Below are 23,921 nucleotides of genomic sequence, written 5' to 3' on the forward strand. Positions count from 1 at the left end.
AGAAGCTCTGGGAGTCCTTGGTGTGGACAAGGAAAAATAAGTTCAAATCCTCACTCAGACATGGCATTTGCTATATGGTCTTGCAGAAGTCTCTATGTCTCAACCACATCAGTCTCGACTGGAAGTTGTGAGAATAAAATGTGCATTTCACATGAGAGGCAGGACAGGATACAAGAGGATAGTGGCTCATAAGTTTTTTAAACCAAACACTTTCTCTGCATTCATAATGTTGTGTTATCTGTGAGTTGTCTTCCTTTAATGAATCCATTTTGGACTTTTTGATGTAATTATCTACAACTTCGTATAATCTATTTGCCAAGAATGTGGCCAATTTTTAAAAAAGAATATTTAGTACATTTTAAGAAACATAAAAAGTGTTGCCAAAATATTGTAGTCTTTATTCAATGCTGAGATTGGTCTGTAATATCTGCAACTGTATTTGGTTTTAAACTTACTATTATCCTTGCATCTCTCTGTGTTTCAGGAAGCTTCTTACTTTGAATTTCCCCCTTTAAATAGTAAAGGAATAATAATTCCTTTGAAATTGGGGCTATTCAATATGCTCTGCTCTGGTTCGCCAGAAGCGGCTTAGTCATGCTGGCCACATGACCCGGAAGCTGTACGACGGCTCCCTCGGCCAATAAAGCGAGATGAGCGCCGCAACCCCAGAGCCGGCCATGACTGGACCTAATGGTCAGGGGTCCCTTTACCTTTACCTAATATGGGGCTTATAGAATTTAGTTGTTAGAATCATAGAATTTTTGAGCTGGAAGGGACCCAAGGGTCATCTAGTCCTTCCCCTTTGGGTCCAGGTGTCTTACCTGAGTTAATTGATTTTTCTGCAGTTATAATTATAATTGATCTCTCCTTCATCACATTTATAAACAGTGACATTTCTGTTGCTAGGGTGGTGCTCTCCTCCATTACAACATTGGTTTCCTACCTTATAACTAAAAGTCAGTAATGTTATTCACTTTGTGTTTATATTATTTAGTTCCTCCCCAACTACTTCATCTGATTGTAAGTTCTGTAAAAACAATTAAGCTGCATCTGCAGTTCTAATTATTACTTAATGGGTAATAGCCAGTGTTACTCATACTCAGACTAGGCCCATTGAAATCAATGGACTTTAGTTAGTCATGCCACCCTGGTGCATCCTATTTATTTCACAATCAATTAACTTATTCTCTAATAAAGTCAATGTATTATTTTCTGCATCATTAATGACCGTAATTATCTTCCTCTTAAAAGTTTTAATTTCATTTTCAAATTTATGAAATTCCATTGAAAGTGATTTCCTCATATCTGCAGTGACTATTGGCTTGCCACAATCTGTATCTTCTTGTGCTTTCTTGTCATATTATTTTTGGAGAAGGTATTGCTGCTTTTACTTCTACTCATTCATTGGATTGTTCTTAAAGATATATTCTAATCAGTAAGCATTTCCAAAAGAAAGATAATAGGAATAACACTAGAACCATAGGACTGAACCAACCCTAATGTTATCGTAACATATGTTTCATCCTGTATCCAGTCAGATTTCAATTAATCTATTCACTTTTCATTGATTGGCACATGCCAGCTCGAGAGACAATGGTATGCGCCTCTGAGGGTGAAGTCAGAATTGCTGTGTGAGCAGCACCAAAGTGACTGGGCAGTGTGTGTAGTAAATAATTATCAGTTCATTGATTTATTAAAACATTTAGGTAGTCAATTCGATTCATGAATAAACTCATGTTATAATCCTCTGTATATTGTTGCCCTCAGATAAACTTACATAACCAGTTCATTGAATAAAAAGGGTCACTATAAGATTTTGTCATCTTTAATTAGGAGATTAGGGACGCGGGTGGCGCTGTGGGTTAAACCACAGAGCCTAGGACTTGCCGATCAGAAGGTCAGCGAATCGAATCCCTGCAACGGGGTGAGCTCCTGTTGCTCAGTCCCTGCTCCTGCCAACCTAGTAATTCAAAAGCACATCAAAGTGCAAGTAGATAAATAGGTACCGCTCTGGCAGGAAAGTAAACGGCATTTCCGTGTGCTGCTCTGGTTCACCAGAAGCAGCTCAGTCATGCTGGCCACATGACCCGGAAGCTGTCTGCGGACATACACCAGCTCCCTCAGCCAATAAAGCAAGATGAGCGCCGCAACCCCAGAGTCGGTCACGACTGGACCTAATGGTCAGGCGTCCCTTTACCTTTTAATTAGGAGATTGAACAAGCAGCTCATTACAGAATTCAGGTGATCATATGCTCAAAGGATTAACAGCAATAGTACTACTCATAAGTGACTCTAAATGGGTTTAGGATTGCAGCAGTATTAAGGTATTCAATGAAATGCTTAGATAACCAGTTTACTGAGAAATTCAAATAATCAGCTGAGCTGAGGTGATCAGATCATAGCATCAGTAGATAAATACTATCACTTAATTAAAGACTGAGGACGAGATGGTTGGACAGTGTTCTCAAAGCTACCAGCATGAATCTGACTAAACTGCGGGAGGCAGTGGAAGACAGGAGTGCCTGGCGTGCTCTGGTCCATGGGGTCACGAAGAGTCGGACACGGCTAAACAACAACAACAACAACAACAACAACAACAACAACAACAACATGTAATGAGAGTTTATTTTCCACTTTGCATTGCACTCTTATGGGTGAAGGAGGGATTCTAATTCTTTTTTAGCAAATGTGAATATGAAACCACAAAGGCTGTGTACACTAGGTAAAGGGTAAAAGGTACCCCTGCCCGTACGGGCCAGTTGTGTCCGACTCTAGGGTTGCGTGCTCATCTCGCTCTAGAGGCCATGGGCCGACGCCATCCGAAGACACTTCCGGGTCACGTGGCCAGCGTGACGAAGCTGCAGCTGGCGAGCCAGCACCAACGCAGCACACGGAAACGCCGTTTACCTTCCCGCTATAAAGCGGTACCTATTTATCTACTTGCACTTAAGAGTGCTTTCGAACTGCTAGGTGGGCAGGAGCTGGGACCGAACGATGGGAGCTCACCCCGCCATGGGGATTCGAACCGCCGACCATACGATCAGCAAGTCCTAGGCACTGAGGTTTTACCCACAGCCCCACCCGCGTCCCGCTGTGTACACTAGTTTCTACCAAAGAATCCCGAGAACTGCAGTTTGTAAGGGTGCTGGGAATTGTAGCTCTGTGAGGGGTAATCTACACTTCCCAGGATTCTTTGGGAGCAGTCAGGTGCTTTAAATGTATAGTGTGTTTGCCACCAAACTGTGATCTTGTGTGTGCCTACAGAAAGCCTATCACAAACCGTATCACTGTATCAAACTCTGTGTAAAAGTTTTTTCTTCATCCTGAGATCTACCTAATATTGTTAGACCTATTTAAATAGAGAGTATATCAGCACTGTTTAATTTTGTTTCATAAGCAACTTTATGGACAAATTCTGTGCTAATCTTTCATGATGATAGTACATCAATGATTGCAATAATTTGTGAAACAAATGTTAAACCATTAATAAAGTTGTGCATACCATCTCAATTATGTGAACATAAATTAGCTTGATATGCAAAAGGCGCAAAGCAAAAACCTTAACAGGTGTTTCAGACATTGGTTTTTATATTTTAGCCTTCCATTTGAAAAAAGATAAAAACCAGAGAACAGATTACACCTTGAATATGTAGTAGTTAAGAGCTCTGAAGTGTAAATAGATACAAAGTTGTTCTAGTACTGCTCTGTGTGGTGTGTGTACGTGTGTGTGTGTGTGTGTGTGTGTGTGTGTGTGTGTATTTTAAATTCTTACCTGAAAGACCACTGGGTGTCAGCCACGTCCATTGCTACTGAGTGGTTTGCTCAAGCAAAATGGCTTGTCAGTGAAATAAAGGACATAATTTTGATGAGTCAGAAACTCTGTCAGCAAGGTTGCTTCCTGAGTTGTTCTTCAGAATTGAAAATGCTTACAAACATTAAGCGATTCAATGAGAGTAATGTTTTAGGTGTGTTCTAATTACTACAATGTTTTATACCACTTTTTAAAATGAAAACTACAAAGATAGCAATCCTTCGAACTCTAACAAGCCTTGGTATTCTGGAAGCTTATGTGGACAAATGATCCTACAAAATGGATTTATTATTATTATTTTTTGTAGAAAAGGAAGTTAATTATTTGTCACAGTATTCATTAAAATTAGAAAACAGTTTTCTAGAAAATGTATTTTTGAATGTGTAGTGAATTGCTCTTCTAAGATTATAACATTTATTAATCACAGCAATAATTACAATCCTAAACTCAAATAATTTTTATTCTGTAACTCTTTAGCCGGAGTTTGGAAAGCTCATCCACATTTGGAGCTGCTGCTTCCCTCCCATAAGCAGTTTGTACCAGAACCTCAATGGATTTTTTTTTTTTAATTAGAATTGTTCCACTACAGCTAACTGGCGTCATGCACACATAACGCAAAGCCACTAACCCAAACTGGTGCTGACTTCCATTTCTGCACCAGTTTAAAACAGGACTAATTACTCAAGCATTTGAGAATAAAGTAAATACCATTCTGTTGGTTTAACATTCACTGCTTTTAACTATTTCTTGCTGTTACTATAGATTGTTATAGGTGCTAAAGGTGTACCTCACTCTGAGATGATTGTGATGAATAGTGGGTTATACATATTTAAAATAAATAACCATAGTTAGTTAAATTAGGTTCTGCATAAGATGTCTGCTAGTGCATGCAGTTGAAGTACTCCCACTTTGCTCCTTCTTACACTAAGTGGAGAGGAAAAACACTGAGTGGTTATCTTAGTGTTACATCTGAAGCAACATTTATGGCTTATTTCTCCAAACCAACCACAAACAGAAACCCAAGAACAAATTTTGACTTCAGATAGTGGTTTTCAGAGAAGCGAACCACGGATGCTGGTCTGGATGAAATGCCAAGGTTGTTGTTCTGTGGTTTGCTTCCTTGCTTGAGGAAAGGAGAAACAAATGTGGTAATGTTCAATAATAGCTGACACACCCACGTAAAACTGCACAAGCGGTACCCTCCCTGCCCGCCATTTGCAGCTTTTTGGAGCCCTCATTATAAACTATCACAGAACCAACAGAGCTCCCATAAGCAAACATTCTGTTCAGGTTTCTGTGGTGGTGGAGTTACTAAGTAAATAGATCATTAATGGAGAGCAGCCGTCCCTGAAGAACAGCTTGCCCCCACTACCATTCTGCCCCATGCAATGTGCCGCTGCAGTGAATTTAGAGTATCATTCCAAGTTTCCATAGGACAAGATTTTGTGGTCTTGCACATCACTTTCCTTTTGCATGGATGAATATTGCACCCTGGAGCAGTTCATGGTTTAAAAGTATATAACACACACATGTCCATATGTTCTACATGAATGTGAAATGTACATACAGCTCTTCCACATGTGCAAGAACCCTGGCTTTCTCACAGTTCCTGATCACATGGAAGATTTCAAACTAATGCTGAACACACAGATAAAAGGGGGCATGGCAAGCAGGTATACTGACAATCAATGGTGATGACAGCTTGTACAGACTTGTTCCTTTCTGTGTTGTGTGAATGTGGAGTAGAGGACGTGATTCTTTTGCTTCAAATATACATGGTTGTTAGATAGGTGTCTTAACAATTCTCCATCTATCGCCAACTCTGACTGACAGCAGCTACCCAGCCTCCCAAGAAGAGCTCCTTCTCACTACCTACTACCTGATTGTTTTAACTGCATGTGTCCGTGTCTGACCCTGGCACCTTCTCCATGCAAAATAGGTGCTCTACTATTGAGCTATGTTCCCTTCCCAGTGTAGTGCGTTTTCTCCCTTTTCGTATTTCATTACACCGAAAGCAGTATCATAGCACTTTAAGCAGTCATTACTTCACCCAAAGAATCCTGGGAACTGCAGTTTGTCAAAGGTGTCGAAAGTTGTTTGGAGACACATGTGTTTGGAGACACATTTGTTGCCAAAAAAGCTGATAAGGAGCAAACTCTGTGGGCTTTTCTAGGTTATTTTCCCTTATATATTGCCATGAATTTAAGAGTGCAACCTTATGAATATTTTTTTGGCCCCACTACATTCATTGGAGCTTACTCCCTAGTGCAACCTAAGTTTATTTAAAGGCTTTCCTGATGCACCTTTAAAAGCCTCCTTTTCTCTGTGAATTTCTAAAACAGAGCTAAAGATAGTGACAACTTTCAGATAAAGGTTTTCTAACTTTTGGGTATCTGTATGCTTCAGTTTCCATTTCTTTTGTTCTCAAAGCATTGTGAGAACCTCATTTCCCTAGCCTGTTTGCAATGAAAATGTTGACCTTTTACTCTTTATATATAAAAACCATCTCCCTAACATTCTTAATAGTTAACTGATTTTCTAATACTGTGATTACTATATAAATGTTAATTGCTTGTGCTAGATGTTACCATTACTGTATAATGTAAACCATCAGGACTTCAGTAAAAGTGAGATTGCTATAAAAAAAATGTTGTGTCCTATATTATTCTTGCAGAGAGAGAATCAACTTTCCCTGATATTTTTGCATTCTTTTTATTGCCATATTTAAGAGCCAAGTAGATGAGATCCATGATAAGACATCCAATCTTTTACATTTTTGTAAGAAGCATATATACAGTTGAGGTTCAAATGGTAATTGCAGTACTGGGCGTGGTGGTGGATTAACTCTTTTCCACTAGGCCATTTCCCCCTCAAAGCTACCGTATTTGTCCCATTGCAATTTACATGTGTAAAATGGCAAGGAGAGAAAGACTAAACGCTTTTACCCTGGTGTCTGAGTCTCAGTATGAATTGCCACCCTCTGGCATGGCTTATCAAAGAAACAAAACAAAAAAGTAAAGAAATTGAGGGGGGGTAACCTCTGTCTGGGCTGCACTACTATAGACTGTAATTTGCATCTCATGCAGATAAAACAAACTAAACAAAATGATAAGGAGAACATCCCCCCCCCCTCACCTTCCTTCCTGACGTGCTACTTTTCTATGTGAATATAAGTTTACCACCAAATATCTTCCAGTAGCACCTTAAAGACCAACTAAGTCAGTTCTTGGTATGAGCTTTTGTGTGCATGCACACTTCTTCAGATACACATGTGTATCTGAAGAAGTGTGCATGCACACGAAAGCTCATACCAAGAACTGACTTAGTTGGTCTTTAAGGTGCTACTGGAAGGAATTTGTTTTGTTTTGACTATGGCAGACCAACACGGCTACCTATCTGTCACCAAATATCTATCTTCCTCAAATATTACTCTTTCCAGAGAAGGGAAGTGAATCAAAGATAGAATTTTCTGCCTAAGCTTCTTAAGACTGCTGTACTGAAGAACTCACTTATCCATGTCAATTGTGTATTAGGAAAATGAAGAAGAAGTTATTTAATTATATTAATTGTTTGCTTCCTTTTAGCCTCTCTACATGAAATTCAGGTCAGCATTTAGAGGGTCATTTTCTGTTGGTAGGGATAGTAGAAGTGGAGTTTTGCAGAAAAAGCACACAGACAGTACAGACTCACAGAAATCTCAATCTAGTCTCCCAAATTCCATTTCAGCCTATATTTAGCCATGTAAACAAACCTTAGTACATTCCCATTAGCTACATTTGATTAATTTGGAAATCCCATGTACTGAGAGAACTAATACAAGAATATTGTTATATAATACTGAAATGCATATATTCTTATAAGAATATAAGGAGTGGCATGCCATCCTTTGGGAAAGCAGCGGACAAACTACAGTGTCATTTCTAAGGATGTACACATGCTTCTTTGTAGTCACTGCAGGTGGTGGCATTCTGCCACATGTATTTGGGGAAAGAGATACATTCCTGCAGCCCTTTTCTACATTGTTGCAGATGCAATTAATCCCTTTACTGCACTATATTGTATGTGTCTAGTGGCCCTGGGTAGGCATGTGCATTCCTGGGTGGGAATGTATCAGACACATCCATTAATATCAGTGAACACCAGATGCGTATCGTGATGCACATCTATAATGGCTGCACACACAAATCTCCCTTGCTGAATCAGGCCATTCATGTGCAGCTTAGCCAATTGCTTCACTGCATTTTTTTAATTCAGAAAAGGAACATATAAGAACTGTTTTCCTTTCACTCATTGTACAGTAATTTCTTTGCACATTATTATTATTATTATTATTAGTCCTTAGGAATACAAAGCATATGCAGTATTCTGTACAGTGCAACAGAATACAACTCTAGTAAAAATGAATCTTATTGAGAAGTTTTGGAATGAAATCATAGCTTTATAAATGGTTTGTAATGTTAATAAAAAATGTCTCCCTTTAGAAATCTCTGGAGTTTTCAGAGGATGAAAATCTGCGTTTAGCGCAAGAATATCAGATGCTTCAGTTATGCTATCTAAATGACAAAAATGAACTTGCAGACTTCTATGATCATAAAGTTAGAGCTGAATCAAGATTAAGAGACCAGCAGCAGGTATGATAATAATGGGTTTGGTTTCTTAATTGCTTATTTTCTATTTGCTAATTATTACTGTTTAATAATGTTTTGAAATAAGTTGTTAAGTTCCTGGAACATCCTATGTGATGTCTTCCATGTCTTCCTTCTTTATATTTTCCATCCTGTACATTTTTACTTCTTTACTTTAACAAAAGTATTTTTCTATCGAGGATCTTCAAAATCTTATCATTCATTCCGTTTGGTGTTTGCATGCCTTTTTACGTACATCATGCTCTGCTTTAATGTTTCTATAGGAGTTGCCTTTTGTTTAATGCAAGACAAATGACCTGCTCTAACAGAGAGCCATACAAAAAGGGAAAACTAGTAAGTGCGGAAAATTCTTCTACATTCATATCCCTTCCTGGATGAAGATTCATGCATGCAAATGAGTGGATTCCCTAGCCTGATGCAGCAGCTAAGGCTTTGTGCATTTCTCAGATAATCAGCAATAGTGAGTCACTAGTGCTTTCTGCACCATAGGAAAAAGTGGGTTGGAAGCAGGGTTTCAGGTAGAAAGGTAGTAAGAGACGAAAAAGAGGGCAAAAGAAAGCTTCAACTACCTGCTCCCATTCATTGCTCCTCAACAGTGGTACCTCGGGTTATAGATGCTTCAGGTTACAGATGCTTCAGGTTACAGACTCCGCTAACCCAGAAATAGTACCTCGGGTTAAGAACTTTGCTTCAGGATGAGAACAGAAATCATGCAGCAGCGGCGCAGCAGCAGCGGGAGGCCCCATTAGCTAAAGTGGTGCTTCAGGTTAAGCACAGTTTCAGGTTAAGAACGGACCTCCAGAATGAATTAAGTTCTTAACCCGAGGTACCACTGTACTGCCGGGGAGGGGGGAAACACCCTTCCCCCACTGTTTCACAGCTGTTCAATGTTGGATGGTTATCTGTCATGGATGCTTTAGCTGAGATTCCTGCATTGCAGGGGGTTGGACTAGATGACCGTTGGGTCCCTTCGAACTCTAAGATTCTATGATTCTGTGACCCAGCTTCATAGCCTCAGATATATTGTCAAACAATATGGTTCAGTCCACAGTCAGGTGAGGTATGGTAATCAGGACGAGTGCTGATTTGTGATGAAATGGTCCTCTGATTATTGTGCTATACATACTCAGTTCAACACCGCAAGAATTTCAAATACCCATCAAGCACTGCTTTGCTGATTCATAATATCCCACTCACCTAATAACCTACATCTCATTACACTGAAATGTTTGTATAACTCTGTATTAAGTAGATCAACGAGGGAAGTTCTTTCTGGAAAACAATGATCGCAACTTTGCAAAATAGTACGTATAAGGAATTTAGAAATCATATTAAGAAACAGATCTACTCAGATGTGGCAACTTTCTCCTGTTAAAAAGTGAAATTATTATGCAAGGTAATTTGCTTGGAATTATTTTTTTCCTGAAAATTCCCGTTATAAACTAGACTTGTTGGCCATCATTGCAGCATTCCAGGAGGCCACATGATGGGCTACACATGCAGTGGAACTTCTGACTTTCATTTCGTAACAGCAGCCCATGCATTTATTAGAACTTGAGCTTGTGCACTTGCGGTGTCTCAAAAGCCATCTGTGATGCTGCTTGAGATGCAGTTGGAAAATGAAAGGCCAGAAGCTTCACTGTACACATGCAGACGCTTGCTTTTTGCAGGATGAGCCCTCTGGCTCAAGCACCATATAAAGAATTGCTTTGATTTGTTAGGATTGGTGTTCATAATGGGTCCAAGATGCCAAAGGGCTGTCACAGCCTTTAATAAGATCAAATTGCATGTGACTATCACCACTGCATAACTGTGAAAAATCAATGAAAATTGATCAGGAAAGAAACTAAAGATGTAACAGGCCAGAGGTATAAAAAAAATTAAAAATCTAAAGTGGGAGGTTGTTTAAAATTATCCTTTCTGTGTGCAACTGTATAGGATAATTGGAAGAGGCTGGTGTATGTGCGTAGTCTTTCACTCTGTATTAATGTGCTTTATGAGAATCTTGACTGGTTTTGGAAAAATATAAAGAACTGCACTACTAAAAATCTTAAGGAAATTTGTACAGTCTTTGTGTGCACTCTTCTTATGCACCAGAAGGTACATCAAGCAAGAAATCATGGCTATTTAAGGATCCAGATTTGATAATTACAAAGGTAGCTGAAAAATTATTTTGATAATGTAATTATACACACAAAATCAGCACATAAATAATATTTGTACTAATTACAGTAGAACAAGAAATGAAACTGGTTATATACTGCTCCTATTAAAAGGTGTATTTTTCTTCAGATTTTTGCTAATAAGTGACTTACAACTGCAACAGAAAATCAATTTTGTGGGAGTATCACTGTAATGATTTTTGTAGTTGCTTACTGCACATATACATCACAGTGACATGAATGTTCAGGGAGAAAATCACTCTATGTTCACCCTTTCCCAGATGCACAGAGTTGTCTTCCTTAAAAAATACATGATCAAAATTAGGTTTCAATTTCATTTTGTATGACTCAATATTTGAATGCTGACATACTCATTTTAGATGGATGGGAGCTCATCTCTACTGTGAAACTCTTTTGTGACTTTATTTGCATTGTTGAAGCTGCATCAGGAATACTTCTCTTTGTCACCTCTCCCTCCATTTTGTGTATGGTTCAGCTTTCTATTGTGCATGGTCCACACCTCCTACCATCATATACCAGTACAGAGAATGAGGATCAGCTATAGTGTATAAAGCAGCCATTGTAGAAAAACAAGTAGATGAAAGGATATGAGCTAGTTGGAGGAGGGAAGACAAAGATCAGGCTATGAACAAAGAGAAAGGCAGTTGGAATGGTGAGACAAGAAATAGTGAAGAAAATATTCCAATTCTAGTCTTGGTTGTAATGATTACAGGGATACTAATATTGTCTGGCACACATTTCATATGAATTTTCTTTTGCTCAAAGTCTTCTCTTCAGCTTTTTCAGAGTGGTGGCCATAGTATTGCAGCAGAACATATGTAGGGTCAATTCATGCTGAATAGTTATTAGAAACCATGATAACAAAAGTCATTACACTGCAGTTCAGTTTTGATAGTAAAATTTCTGCAACATTATCACAAATCTTCATGCATTAGTGCAATGATCCTTACTGTAGTTTCATATTAGAACCAAAAGACTGCACTGGCATGCTTGATACAAAAAGTATTGCAGATCGAGAGAACATCTCAAGCTTTTGCATATAACAAAATTTAGTTTCACTTAAAAATCCTTATTCAAAGCTCTCTTATTAAATCTTTCCCATTTTTCATCTACCTTTCTCTACCTCTGCTTGTTAACTGAACTGTATTTATATAATAATCTAGCCAAGAAACCTACAGTTACCTCTAACGGCACTACACAATGTATTCATTGCAGTATTAATCAGTGCTGAGTCTGTTTTCCATCGCTTTTTGTCCTTTTGTTTAGTGCTACTGTATACACTAAAAGTTTATTATACCCCAAAAACATCCTTTATACTCTTTCAATAAAGAAATGCTCTAGAAATTAACACCAGAATATAGTGAATTAAACAGAAGAAGTGCTGTAGACAATAGAGTATTGCTTATGTTATTCTGATCCACGCTTCCATTTGGCACGGGTCTGAGAGGTTTTTCTTCCGTCCCCGTCCCCCCTGCTGCTTTCTCCAGGAAAACCCACTGCTAACTGCTACATCAAACCAAATGTCAATAAGCTTTTCTGCAGATTGATATTTTCCCCATTCAGTGGTTTACCCCAAAAAAGTGGCAGGACAAAAGTAAAAACCTATTGGACCCATGCTTAGAAGTCACAGACCAAACTGAATAAACCGCAGGACATAGGGGAGTATGGATAGAGGCAGAGCTAGCTGTCCACCCAGGGGTGGGGTGAGTGTCCCAGGCGGGCGGGGGGGGGCGATGTCCACCTCCCTCAGGGATGACACCCGGGGTGGACCGCACTCCCCGCACCCACTTCCTCCACAAGTGAGTGTGGATGAGCCCAGAGAGATCCCTATGTCCCTACATCCGGTATGGGCAGAGAAACGAGGAGGCATGGTAATTGTTGTTGTTTAGTCGTTTAGTCGTGTCCGACTCTTCGTGACCCTATGGACCAGAGCACGCCAGGCACTCCTGTCTTCCAGCGTCATAACTTTTATATGCCTGTTGTCTTTGTCCATGGAGTTTTCTTGGCATGGTAATACTGTCAGATTAAAATAGTTTAAACAGCAGTCTTCTTGAGTGCTGTTAAAAGGTTTAAAATAGGTATAACAAAATACTCCTGAATCTGAGTTTCCCTTGTTTCAACCCATCTTTAAAAATATGGTTGAAATTGATTGACTTGGAGGTTATCTATTGAAACAAATATTTTAATAGAATGTTGGCTGTTTTTGAAAAGAGATACCAGGTGGTGACTTTGTATTTTTTGCTTATTTACAGTATTTCCAATCCTTACAAACCACTTTTTAAACAGTAAAACATCCCAAGTGGTTTGTATGTATTTTATTGAAAATTTCTTAAACTGTGGCAATGATCGAAGTAGGAAAGATAATTTACCATGCAATCTTATGCATGTCTTTGCAGAAATAAGTCCCATTTAGTTCAATAAGTTCAATAAGGCTTACTTCCAGGTAAATATGCATGTCTTTAGAGCCATTAGGAGTGCAGGGAAACTGCTAAGCATCATGACACGCACAACTCTGAAAAAAGTAATTATATATTAATCCGGAGAACACTTGGTCCCTTTCCCACTTATTTTCTACAAATATATTCCTTTGAACATTTGGCTTTTGTAAAAGACACTTTCTTGTGAGCATTTCAAGGGAGAAGTATTAATATAGAGTGGTCTTTGAAGTTTTGAAAAAAGGTAGGTAACACCCTTAATTTGTTGCACATGTAGAATGCAAAGAAGGGTTGAATAAACCAAAATTCACTTTCATTCCACTTTTTATACAGAAAAGAATTTATCTTAATACACTGACTCTTGCATGATTGCACAGATGAATCCAAACTTAATAATTGCACCCTGTGATCCTTGACTGTATTAGAAAAGAAACTCTGCTTGAGCCATCTCCCACTACTGTGTCACACACACACACACACACACACACACACACACACACACACGTGTATACATACATACACACATACACACATACATACATACATACACATTAATTTAAAATTTATGGTCAACTACTGCTACCATTTGAGATGGGTTACAGCCTACTATTTCACCCTATTATAGTGTGCATTCTGTTTTCCTACAACATTTTCTTTAAAATCCTGTTCATGACAGGTTATCACATGCGATGTTCTTTACTCTTCCCCTCACCAACAACATAGGCATCTTCAATCATTTAGAATCTGTAGCTATCGAGAATGACGGCTCCCCACATTAAATGGGGGCGCCCTTTGCGTGGTCACGCACAGCCCCCTGGACCCCATGTGGCACCATTAACACAGGCTTGGCTTCGCCTTCCCCCAGTGTTTGAAATGTTTGAAAACTTAAGTTTGAAAATGTGAGATTTATGAATTTGGAACTTTCAACTCAATTTCCATCGGCATACTCAGACTTGTAATATGTTATGGGAGGCCATACAAAAACATTTTAGGAGCCACAATCAAACCACAAGCCTTTCTTTGGCAACCCATGATTTAAATGAGGAAATGATGAAGTGAAAAGTAAAACACCATTAGGGGTATTTATCATATTTGCTGTACTTTAAAGACACTATTTTGACCTGTCAGAAGGATATAGGTAAAGTCATGGCATCTTTTCACAATCTGTGCTTGTTAGAAATTTTGGAATGTACTTTCTGTCAGGACACATATATCTCGGGAGTGTAGAACCATATGGATAGTTCTCAGATGAGATTGAGGACTGATATTTTAAAACTGTTGGAATATATAAAAATATGCTGTTCTAGTCAGCTTCTGATTAAAATATACACTTGACTGGAGAAGTTGCTCTGAAACGGATAGTCATATGGCTCTTACAACTGTAGAAAACCTTACATACAATTCTTACTTGATTGACAGGCAGAGTTTCATAGATGATGATGGCGACATGGTCTAAAGACTACATGATGATAGTATGGTTTCCCAATGTGATTTTAGATATATTGCTTCCCAAATGATGGAGAAAGTGTGTGCTGGAGTAAATAGGTTGTGTTAAAAGCAGCTGTTAGATATTATAGGGAAGGGCTGTAGTTCAGTAGCAGAGCTCATGCTTTGTATGCAGAAGTTCCCAGGGTCAGTTTCTGGCTGCATCTTCAGAGAGGGCCTATAAAGACTCCTGTCTGTAACCCTGGAGAACCACTGCCAGTCAGCATAGATAAATAAGTGAGCTAGATGGGCCATGGTCTGATTTGGGATGTTTCTATTAACCTGTGTTCTTAATTATAATTTATTTAATGGGGGATTATAGGATGTAGGGTTTTTATTCTTAATCCAGCCTCTTTCAGTTCAGTGAAAGTTTGGGGGAGGATATTTCCAGCATAAGAGAGGGATGAAAGAGATGGATGGGGGAAAGAGAATGGCAAAATGGTCTAAAGAAAGAGAACATTAATGATTGAATAAAGAACAAATCAGTCAATTTCCAGGTATATAACTCTTAAATTGCCTCTGGGCTCATTTAGGAGAAGGGTAGGATATAAACTGAATGAAATGATAATTTGCATCCTGATCCTAAATGTACTAAAGGTAAAGGTACCCCTGCCCATACAGGCCAGTCTTGACAGACTCTAGGGTTGTGCACTCATCTCACTCTAGAGGCCGGGAGCCAGCGCTGTCCGCAGACACTTCCGGGTCACGTGGCCAGCATGACGAAGCTGCTCTGACGAGCCAGAGCAGCACATGGAAACGCCGTTTACCTTCCCGCTAGTAAGCGGTCTCTATTTATCTACTTGCACCCAGGGGTGCTTTTGAACTGCTAGGTTGGCAGGCGCTGGGACCGAGCAGCGGGAGCACACCCCGCCGCGGGGATTCGAACCGCCGACCATGCGATTGGCAAGTCCTAGGCGCTGAGGTTTTATCCACAGTGCCACCCGCGGTCCCATCCTAAACGTACTACAGGCATGCAATTCCCTTTGGATTCCATGGGTATCATCTCTCATGTTTAGAATTAGGACATTGGAGGAATGGAAAAGGGCAGAGACTTACTACTCAACTTCCCTCTCATGGTGTCACTTAGTACTACAGTAAAATATATTTTTACTGCTGTAGGAGAAAACCTTGAGTTTATATGCAAATATATCTTATATCCTTTTCTGATGTTCTCCACATTTTTTACAAATAGATTTGTTTGTATCACTTGTCTATCTAAAAATACGTATGTGCGAGTCAAGCTGTTTGTCTTTTGATAAGCATGAAGAGATTACACCCCTTTTACACAGGCATTTGAAACTAAGCAAAATATCTAACTTTCTTCTTCTTCTTCTTCTTTGCCCTCCCTTTCTTTCCTTTTAATAGCCTGTCTTGGTTCTCTAGTTATAGCGCAGATGCACCTAAAGTTTGCTAGAAACATTTGCCATTAGCCTCCTTTAAAAAAAATTAAATTCGAGGATAATCCTACCTCCAGAGCTTATTCTGTTCCTGGCCATTGACTGTGACAGTGAAAGGCTCATCTGAAAGCACTGGAGCGTCCCATCTAAAAGCATAAAACATATTACATTTCATGAAAAAGCTAATTCAGATTGTTTAATTCTGGTAATATTGCCTCTGTCACCTTCAAAATCAAAATGTTCTTTCCTGTTATTATAAAGAAAACAACCAAATTGCTTAAAAACCCATTTGAATACACAGCTGCCTTATGTTGCATACTAATTTGATTAAAACGTTTGTGCCTCACCAGCATTTTATATAAAATACACTGGTAAATCTAACAAAATGCATTCGGATATCCCCCCCCCTCCCAATTTATCAGTGCAAAACAAAACAGAGTGGCCAAGAAATACCCCTGGACAGAGCAAAACCATGTTGCATTAATGGAAGATACTAAACTGGTTTTCTTGCTGTATTTGTTTGCTCACAGCTATGGGCATTGTGCCAACCTCATTGAAAATAACTGCATTAGTCAAGTGTATCGAAATTATTACAACACAGAGTCCATCTCAGCTATTGCTGTTGAAACATTTTGTGAGTCTTCACTAGAAGACATTTGTTTGAAGAGTAAGCTTTGCATAAATTCAAGTCTACTTTGATTTTCCACAATTTTGAAACTATTGTCTTTCCTATTCTGCATTGCTTGCTTCAGCTTTTTCTTTTTTAAAAACATAACTATAATACCTTGGAGTAGGTTTCATAATAAATATTTTTTTTTCCTTTCTCCTCTTAATATTGTGCATGGAGACATAAATAGATACTCTGTTTCAAGGCAATTTACCTGCATGATCAGAAAGCCAGTCTTAGTAACAGGAGAATACACTTAGTAACAGGAGTGTAACCTAAATTTTAGTATGTAGCATTTAGTGAAGTGTCATAAGATGCCAATAGACCTGCATTTCAAAAATATTCTATGTGATTTTGACAAAACACAGCCCTTCTCAATATACTTATTGTATGGAGAAATCACACTTGTGATTCGGGCCTATTTTGGATATAGTTAAGCCACTTATTGTTGCTTGAAGCTCTTATTTTTACAGTCCCAGGGATGCCCAAATATACAAGGTTTATGAAGTCTCTGGTGTGTCATTATACATGGCTATGTAACTTCTGTTTTTTAAAATTATGTAAACTTGGTTTAGGGGCGGTTCAGACATTACTTGGCCAGCACAATTCTACTAAAGGTAAAACCAATCAAAAATGAGCCTTAAATTTATAAGCTCCTTTTCTGACTTGGTACTCCTTTCCTATCTCCATCCTGCAGTGACCCAAAATCTGTCTGGCAAGTCAGTCCATGGGCAGGTAGGGTCTCAGCGTGCGTACCAGATGGAGCTGGTAGACAGCTGCCCTGGACACAGAATTGATCTGCAGCTCCAGGACAGCTATGAGTCCAAAATGACTCCCAGGCTGCACACCTGCTCCTTCAGGGGCACAATTGCCCAATTCAGGACCAGAGAGTCCCCCACCCCCGCCCACCCCCTATCCCCCCCAAAACACTACTTTTGTCTTGTCAGGATTCAACCTCAATCTGCTAACCACCATCCATCCTCCAACCGCCTCCAGGCACTCACGCAGGACCTTCACTGCCTTCACTGGTTCTGATATAAAAGAGAGATAGAGCTGGGTATCATCCGCATACTGATGAACACCCAGCCCAAACTCCCTAATGATCTCTCCCAGTGGCTTCATGTAGATGTAGATCTCTCAGCAGCCTTTGATACCATTGACCATAACATCCTTCTGGACATGGCCCAGGAGGAAGGAGCGGAACCACTGTATAAGAGTGCCCCAGCTCCTCTAGACAGTCCAGAAGGATGTTATGGTTGGTGGTATCAAAAGCCACTGAGAGATCAAGCAGAACTAGGGCCAATCCCTACAAGTGCGGAAGGATTTGTTGGTAGTGTAAATAAGCACTCTGGAAAAAACTTTGCTAAATAAATCCTGTTTCTATCAAATATTAATCATGGTAATACGGTAGTAGTTCTTCTGTTTCTATATTTTAGAACTGCTATAAAAGCCAAATATCTACACTTTAGTATAATAAATTAAAAACTGAAATACAGAGAATACTGTTTGTTGTTGTTTTGTCATTTAGTTGTGTCCCACTCTTCGTGACCCCATAGACCAGAGCACACCAGGCACTCCTGTCTTCCACTGCCTCCCACAGTTTGGTCAAACTCATGTTAGTAGCTTCGAGAACACTGTCCAACCATCCCATCCTCTGTCATCCCCTTCTCCTTGTACGCTCAATCTTTCCCAACATCAGGGTCTTTTCTAGGGAGTCTTCTCTTCTCATGAGGTGGCCAAAATATTGGAGCCTCAGCTTCAGGATCTGTCCTTCCAATGAGCACTCAGGGCTGATTTCCTTAAGAATGGATAGGTTTGATCTTCTTGCAGTCCATGGGACTCTCAAGAGTCTCCTCTAGCACCATAATTCAAAAGCATCCATTCTTCGGCGATCAGCCTTCTTTATGGTCCAGCTCTTACTTCCATACACCACTACTGGGAAAATCATAGCTTTAACTATATGGACCTTTGTTGGCAAGGTGATGTTCTGCTTTTTAAGATGCTGTCTAGGTTTGTCATTGCTTTTCTCGCAAGAAGCAGGCGTCTTTAAATTTTGTGACTGCTGTCACCATCTGCAGTGATCATGGATCTCTCACTGCCTCCATTTCTTCCCCTTCTATTTGCCAGGAGGTGATGGGACCAGTGGCCATGATCTTCGTTTTTTTGATGTTGAGCTTCAGACCATATTTTGCGCTCTCCTCTTTCACCCTCATTAAGAGGTTCTTTAATTCTTCCTCACGTTCTGCCATAAAGGTTGTGTCATCAGCATATCTGAGGTTGTTGATATTTCTTCCGGCAATCTTTATTCCGGCTAGGGATTCATCCAGTCCAGCCTTTCGCATGATGAATTCTGCATATAAGTTAAATAAGCAGGGATGCAATATACAGCCTTGTTGTAATCCTTTCCCAATTTTGGACCAATCTGTTGTTCCATATCCAGCTCTAACTGTAGCTTCTTATCCCACATAGAGATTTCTCAGGAGACAAATGAGGTGATCAGGCACTCCCATTTCTTTAAGAACTTGCCATAGTTTGTTGTGGTCGACACAGTCAAATGCTGTTGCATAGTCAATGAAGCAGAAGTAGATGTTTTTCTAGAACTCTCTAGCTTTCTCCATAATCCAGGGCATGTTTGCAATTTGGTCTCTGGTTCCTCTGCCCCTTCGATATCCAGCTTGCACTTCTGGGAGTTCTCAGTCCACATACTGCTTAAGCCTGCCTTGTAGAATTTTAAGCATAACCTTGCTTAAAATCCACCTGGAGCAGGAACCGGCAAGCCACTCCAGTATCCCTGCCAAGAAAACTCCATGGACAAAAACAACAGAGAATACTAAGAGATCATAAAATTTAACTCAATGTTATTATTTTATTTTTGTGATTATAAGTTGCTTTAAACTGTTTTTAATATTGTTTTTAATGCTGTTCAACTGCCCTGGAACCTTAAAGGTGAAGGGCAGGTAATTAATAATAATAATAATAATAATAATAATAATAGTTTAATTCTTCTAAAGGGAAAAATCAGTATATTCCAATATAGTATAGGCATGAGGGGAAGTAAAAACAAATCACATGCATTTCTTCTCATAATTTAATTTAATTTAATTTAATTTTGCTGAAAACACAGTATCATAACATTGACCTATTTGGTCATGCTGAAGCTAATCATGTCTAAAACTTTCCCAGTGGGGATGAGCTTGTTCACTTCCTGTCTTGCAAGATTATCAACTAAACTCAGTCATATATGCCCATAGTCTGATCACTGCAGCCCACCATAGCCATCCTCTCCTGCAGTGAGACCACAGCAGTCTGTGACATACCCATGAGATTCTGTGTCAGGAACCCATCACTTCTTGTGTCATCTTCCAAGACTTGTTCAATTGTTTACACATTAAATTATACCAAATGCTGTTTGCAAAAGCTCTCTTTCCTTTCCCTCCTCTCTCCTTTGTTTGCAAGGAACTGGTTTGTCATACTGAAATAGAGTTTATGTGCAGTAACAGCCTAATAACCCAGCAACTTTAGTCACTTATTAAAGTCAAGCATGTGTCTTTGTTTCATGTTGCTAATGATGTGGAACCATAGAGGCCCAAGTATATTTCGCCTGGACGGTGTAGAAGCGAATGCTGAGAGCTCATTACTTGGCTCCCCATTGGAATCCTGCAGGCTTCTGCTCATTGAGGAGACTGTGGGGGCTTTGACAGAATTATTATACTGAATATTTTTAGACTCATTAACTATATCACCAAAGCAAAACATCTCTTCCTTAGATGCAAATGGTCGCAGATTCTGTAGCTTTGCTTTACTTATTGCAGGAAAAAAGGATGATGCTTGAAAACAAGTTAAGGAACGGACTTTCATGCTTGAATTTTTGAATTTGTGACATGTATTCAGCATGCCTAAGCCCCATTCAACTTATTTGAGCCATCAATATGTAACATCCTCATTAAAAGATGTCCACATTTGATTTCAGAGATATGCAACACAGTCATATGCATATCTGAGAAGTAAAGCCCATTGAGTTCAATGGGACTTACTCCCAATTAAATATAAAGGATTGCAGCTCTAAGCAAAACATGGGAGTGTATTTAATTGCCAGTGTACTGGAAGACGCAAAGATCACCAGTGTCAAAGCCTCAATTCTTCAACATCAAGTTTGTTGGATTGGTCATGCTGTTCGGATGCTTGATTATCATCTTCCAAAGCAACTACTCTATTCCAAACTTAAAAATGGAAAGCGTAATGCTGGTGGTCAACAAATGAGGTTTAAAGACTCTCTCAAGGCAAATCTTTTAAAATGTAGTAGAAACACCAACAACTGGGAAACACTGGCCTTCGAGTGCTCCAGTCGGAGAACAGCCTTTACCAAAGGTGCCATGGACTTTGAAGACTGCTCAGACTCAGGGCTAAAGGGATAAATGTGCTAAGAGGAAGGCACATTTGGCAAACCTTCACCAAGATCAACTCCTGCCCTAAAACCTATGTCCCCACTTGAAGGATGTGTGGGTCCAGAATTGGCTCCACACTCACTTATGGACTCACTGTTAAGACCGTGTTCATGAAAGACAATCTTACTCGGCTACAAGTGATCACCAAAGAAAAGGAGCGTTTAGTAAATGAGAGAGTAGGTCTTAAAATTATACCAGTATATTTCAATTCAAAATTAAGAAACAGTATTATAATCTGCTAAAACAATTAGAGATGTTTGATTTACAAGTTGATCCTCTGGTTGTCTACTCAGAAGTCAGTACCACTGAATTCAGTGAGGCTTTCTTTCAGTTCATATCCAGGATTGTCAGCACTAATCATTCAAAAAAGAAGTAATTCCAAGTCCATACATACTTCTTCTTTTTGTCTAACTATTCTAGAATAAGCATTATACAGTTTAAAACACATACTTCTCGCAGCTACAAAATCTATTCCAGTAAGTGGTTAAAAGATGAGAACAGCATCAAATATTGGCCTTAATTCCTAATTGTAATTATTGATATAAATTATAGTAAACCTACTTTACTATAGCTTTTTCTGCTTTAACATGGATTTGAAGAAACAATTATGAATACCCTAAAATTATTTCTTAAGAAGAAAAACAAGACCATACATTTATGGCTTGGTTTGTTTTACAGGTTTACTCTGAACTGTTTAGTATTGGATATTTGTATATTTTGTTGATTTGGTAGAAATATTTCTGTATGTTTTTGCAGATTGTTTTTATATACAGTGCTATGCAGGCTTTTTATATATGTCCTGAATAAGTGTAGGAATTTATTTCAAATGCAGAGGGGGGGGGGGAAGAGAGAAATAAATATTGTATCTTTTAGCCATCCTATCATGAATGATTGTACCAGATTTCCGTTGCTCAGATGAAACTGCAGCTGTTTTGATAAGGAGGAAGCACATTGCTATATTTGTGGTTCACTTGTTGCGCTAGCTTTCTTTGACAATGGTGACAGTGCCTCTATACATCAAGAAATTATTCTCCCTTTTGTGTCTGCCAGGGGTCCTAGAGGGAATACTTTATATTGGAATCATGTTTCCCTTTGAGATTTTGGCATTTATACAGCAGTTCTGATCAGGAGCCCATTGTCAAACAGCTCTTGTAAAATATTAAAAGAAAGAGTTGAAAACCTGTCAGATAAAAAAAATATTGAATTGAACTATGTGCTTTCCTCAGATGAGAGCCACGTCTGTGTTTTCCCAATGAGCCAGCAATTTAATCCATAATGGATGCAAAAACATATTTTTAGTTTACTAAACATATTTTTCCATATTAGGGGCATTGGGATGGGGATAGCATGCACAACAATATCAACACATATTATATCAATGATGTTTTCTGTCAAAATGCTGAATGCCTGTTAAAGGAGCCTGAATGGAGCCTCTGCTTGAGTGCAAACGTGTCATCAGGGAAGGATCTGCAGTCTTAGCTGGGGTTGGACTTAAGGGCTCATCCAACAAGTAGTAGAGGGGAAGTAGACATAGACAAGACTAATCTGATAATTCAGATTAGGGGATCAATAACCTGGAGGTTTGTTCCTTGCCAGGTCTGGAGTCTGCTTGGGCTGAATTCTGTTTCCACCTAAGATACTGTATTTTTTTTCCTGAGGCATAAGCTGCAGAAGGGCTGTGATGCCACTTGTGGCCTCTGAGGCTAACATAGTGACCCAGGAAAGTAAAATAGGAACCTTTGTTGTCTTCCTACATCACTATGCTATCCTTAAACTGAACCAGATTATTTGTCCACCTTAAGTATCACCTATGCTAACTTGCAGCATCTCTCCAAGGTGTTAAACAGTGGTATTTCCCAGCTCCAGCTGGAGATGCTGGGTATTGAACCTGGAATCTCTTGCATGCAAAGCATGGGCACCACTACTAAGCATGGGCTATCCTACCCCTAAGAGCAGTGAAAGTAGGAAAGGACTTTTGGAAACAATGCGAATTGTGATCCTTTCATGTTCTTCTTCCTCCTCACCTGCAGAAAACTGCTGTGCCACAGCTCCTTCTGTTACCACCTGTGCATTAGGATGTTAGGTAGCTAGTATGCAACTTAACGCTTTAGTTTGATATGACTGAAATTATTTCGTTTCATCAATAAATCTCCTGGTTTAACTGATACCCATTTTGCCTTGCATAGTTCAAACAGTTGCCAACCATTACTGTTGCCAAGTTGCAAACCAGGGGAGGAGGTTGTATCTTTAAAAGCATGCTGCTGTCGCTTCAGAAGTGCACACTACACCTTCACTGTGGTTGAAGGACAGAGAGATTAGTCAGGAAGGTCAGTTAAGGAAACAGCAGCGTCTCGCTTGCCTGATTTATACTCATTGCTTGTAGAGAGACATCTAGAGGCCTTCACAGGGCAATTGTCATCTGCTTGTGACTTCACAAGCCACTAGATGTCTCTGCACAACAGAGGGTGCCAAATGGGGAAAAACATGTCTCCACTGTTTCATTGATTGACCTTTCTCCCTTTATGGACAAAGACAGGAGAAGGTGCAGCACATGTGTCTGCAGTGACCAAGGAGTCACAATCCTCCTTCCAGATGCAGTTTAGCAATCACAACAAGTCTTTAAAAACTCACTTGAATGCGATTAAGCTTCCTGCATAGATGAAGAGGGGAAGAGAAGAGCAATAAATTGGAAACCACAAATGCCAACTGAAAAGACTGAATAGACATACATCAGTCACCCCCAGAATGTTTGCAGACATAGAAGTACCTCCAGCCCCCTAGGTTTTAAAGACAGGTTGGGGTAGTGAAAGCCAAACCAAAGAGGACAGCATAAAATATTGGCTGGCATAGTC

General features: G+C 39.4%; 1 protein-coding gene across 11 annotated transcripts in view; it reads left to right on the forward strand.

Moving 5' to 3' along the window:
* CCDC178 (coiled-coil domain containing 178) overlaps nt 1–23,921 on the forward strand; it is a 131,249-nt gene that overhangs the window by 77,837 nt on the left and 29,491 nt on the right. For 10 of the 11 annotated variants that reach the window (XR_014159398.1, XM_081873671.1, XM_081873676.1 and 7 more), the window contains one exon: nt 8,293–8,442. The exons of the other annotated variant lie outside the window; for it this stretch is intronic. Coding sequence is in view for 9 of the 10 variants with exons in the window: in XM_081873671.1 (XP_081729797.1) it covers nt 8,293–8,442 (150 nt within the window). In the remaining variant the exon portion in view is untranslated. The remainder of the gene's footprint in view (nt 1–8,292; nt 8,443–23,921) is intronic. 11 annotated transcript variants of the gene reach the window in all.

The sequence above is a fragment of the Podarcis erhardii genome, assembly GCF_964252035.2.
Source record: "Podarcis erhardii genome assembly, chromosome: 8".
NCBI lineage: Eukaryota > Metazoa > Chordata > Lepidosauria > Squamata > Lacertidae > Podarcis > Podarcis erhardii.